The sequence below is a fragment of the Papaver somniferum genome, chromosome 2 (assembly GCF_003573695.1).
Source record: "Papaver somniferum cultivar HN1 chromosome 2, ASM357369v1, whole genome shotgun sequence".
Taxonomy (NCBI): Eukaryota; Viridiplantae; Streptophyta; class Magnoliopsida; order Ranunculales; family Papaveraceae; genus Papaver; species Papaver somniferum.
In genome coordinates this window covers 213,657,261-213,659,840 of record NC_039359.1, presented here as the reverse complement: position 1 = coordinate 213,659,840, position 2,580 = coordinate 213,657,261, and the positions used below count along the sequence as shown (strand labels likewise).

At 36.6% G+C, this 2,580-nt stretch overlaps 1 protein-coding gene across 1 annotated transcript; it reads right to left on the bottom strand.

The window, feature by feature from the left end:
- Positions 1-712: 712 nt before the first annotated feature.
- On the bottom strand, positions 713-1,910 carry LOC113352802 (indole-3-acetic acid-amido synthetase GH3.6-like). The gene is made up of 2 exons (XM_026596574.1): positions 1,355-1,910; positions 713-1,272 (listed from the first exon to the last, which is right to left on the bottom strand). The coding sequence occupies exons 1-2, from the start codon at positions 1,908-1,910 to the stop codon at positions 713-715; spliced, it is 1,116 nt and encodes a 371-aa protein (XP_026452359.1).
- Positions 1,911-2,580: the final 670 nt, after the last annotated feature.

The following is a 2,580-nucleotide window of genomic DNA, read 5'->3' as shown; positions in this document are numbered from 1 at the left end:
TAAAGGCTAATCTTGTATTAATACTCGGTTCATACCCCTTTCTAAAGATTTCGAGTTTTGGGAATAGATCCAAATAGAAAAACGATCAACCTTACATACGGAACTCCGGAATGAACAATCACATTCTATTCATCTGTGCTATAATTTTCCATTTTGCATTTCCAAAAAGAATTAGTATGTCAGCCTTATAAGCTAACGTACTATGACTAGATTTTCCACCTTTCAATTCTCAAAAGGGAAAGCGAAGTTTCACATTCAAGTTATTTATCAAGTTGGTTACATAATAGAGGCATGTTTCATGGTGTATTTCCTTAAATCAATTTGCTATCAGTTGGAAAGAAGTTTTATTCCAACCACCTTGAGGCAGCTAGATGAAGGTGTTGGAAGTGTTTCGGGGTTGCTGCTTTCTGCTTCCCTTTTTGTTTTTAGTCAATCTTTGTTAGAGTTCATATATCATGTACGTACTTTGAGTCTTTAACCCTCTTTCTATAAAAGTTTAATTTATTGATAAAAAAGAAACCCTAAAAGTTTACACTTGACTGAATGCTAATTTACAACAAAGGCTGATGCTTCAAACTTAGAAACACTGATCGAAATGGAAGAAATGACATTTTCATACAGGACGACAACTACAACAAAAGATACGACTAAATTTAACATGTTCTAAAGCAGAAATATAAGCATTTATTTTTTCTTACAAAACAGCATGGATTCATAGCTGTGGGCACCTTGGACTGAAAAAGCTTGAAAGAACCATAGAGTTTAGGATTTCGATCATGGAACCAGGTTTCATGCATCGAGGAGTCTTGTACTGTGCAACTGATGAAACTTGGTTGATTGCATGATCCATCAGCTTACAAAACGTTTCTGTCTCTACAATCTTTATCTCTAGGGGTCCAATTAATTTCTTGTTAGTGCGCATATAACGATACTCATAACCGAGGAATTCTTCCATTACCAGAAAACATTCCTCAAGCACTTTCTGAGGAATTACGGCATTGTTATTGTTTCCCTGAAGTTCCCAATAGAGCACATAGTGTCCTGGAAAAGTTGATGTATCAGGAAAACTAGTGTATTCAACAAGAGAGACATTAGACATAATCATAAGATGGTAAACTGCTTTTTTCACTGCATTTTGAAGCTCAGTTTCGTTTGTCTTGTCCATATCAATGCTTAGAACTACATTTCTTCTCCGCATGAAATTGAACTGAGGAGCATTGTTCTTGAACCCAGCAACTCGTAGCACGTCTCCAACTCTATACCGATAAAGTCCTTGCATAATTCATAAGCGTAAGATCAGCACGTACTTGACGAAATAGTATGTAATCAAAATTCTTGAATATAATCAAGTTACCTGCATAATTGGTGACAACAAGCTCATATTCTCGTCCAAGCTCAACCTTGACGAGATCAACCAGTTCTGGATGATGTTGTTTTTTCTCCTGGTTGAAGTTGTCCTTTGGATTATCATCTTCCCCGAGTATCGGCAAGAACTCAAAATATGCCAATGTAGGGATAAGGGTGTAAGAAACTTCAGGTGGCTTAGTTAGAGGGTCAAGGTTTATACCTAAGAAGCATTCTGAACATGCGTACATATGGCTAACAATGGGAAGACCATTACGATAAAAATCAATGTTATTGATGTGATGAGACATTGTCCCAGTAATGATGGTGACGATGCACTTAGCATTAGGCCATAACCTAAACACTATGCCTTCCCATGATGAATCTCTCTTACACTCATTCTCGATGAAATCAGCAAGTTTGGGGTTTGTCTTGACTAGTATTTTCATGACCGCTTTTCTCACCGATGGGTCAGTGATTTTAGGGTGGTCTTCTGCTATAGTTCCATGTCGGATATCATCACATAGAAGGGTCCAATGTTGCTGTAAACACTTAACGGCTACCATAAAACCCGAAGCGAAAGCGAATCCTAGGCGAAGAACTTGTTTGTTTTGATAGAGGCCACAAAGTAATTGAGAATATAGACTTTGATGAGTATCCTCACATAAAATGGTTTCTATTGGGCTGGTGTAATTAATATTACTAGACAAATTTCTGGAGGTTTTGGCTACGCTTGTAGATACTAAAGATGATATTATTCCTCCTAGTGTTTCAGTACATAGACTTACAAAAATAATCTACATCGCCTTTCCTTTGTTTAAACCAAGAATATGCTGATTTAAGACCGGAATTAAGAGGGAGCAGAATTGTCGTGATTTCTCAGCTTGTTCTTCTGTTGATGGTATTAATTTACTCATTCCAGATGAAGTTCCAGTGCTACGGAAAAACTGAGAAATAGGCGATTTGCAGAGAGTAGATGAAATACTATTACCTTTAGCAATGAGAAGATCAATGTCAGTTTTTAGATCTTCATATGTAACCATGGGCATGATTATCTTAAATATCTTACGATCTGTTTGTCTGTTTAAACCATGTCTTTGTAAGCAGTCGACTTGAGCATTACAAGATAAGATTTCTGCGAGAGCTTGATTTTGAACTTCAACGGCATTAATTGTAATTTCTTCAATGAATTGAAGTGCTTTCTTGTTCTTCTTATCATGGTAATGTTCATCAATA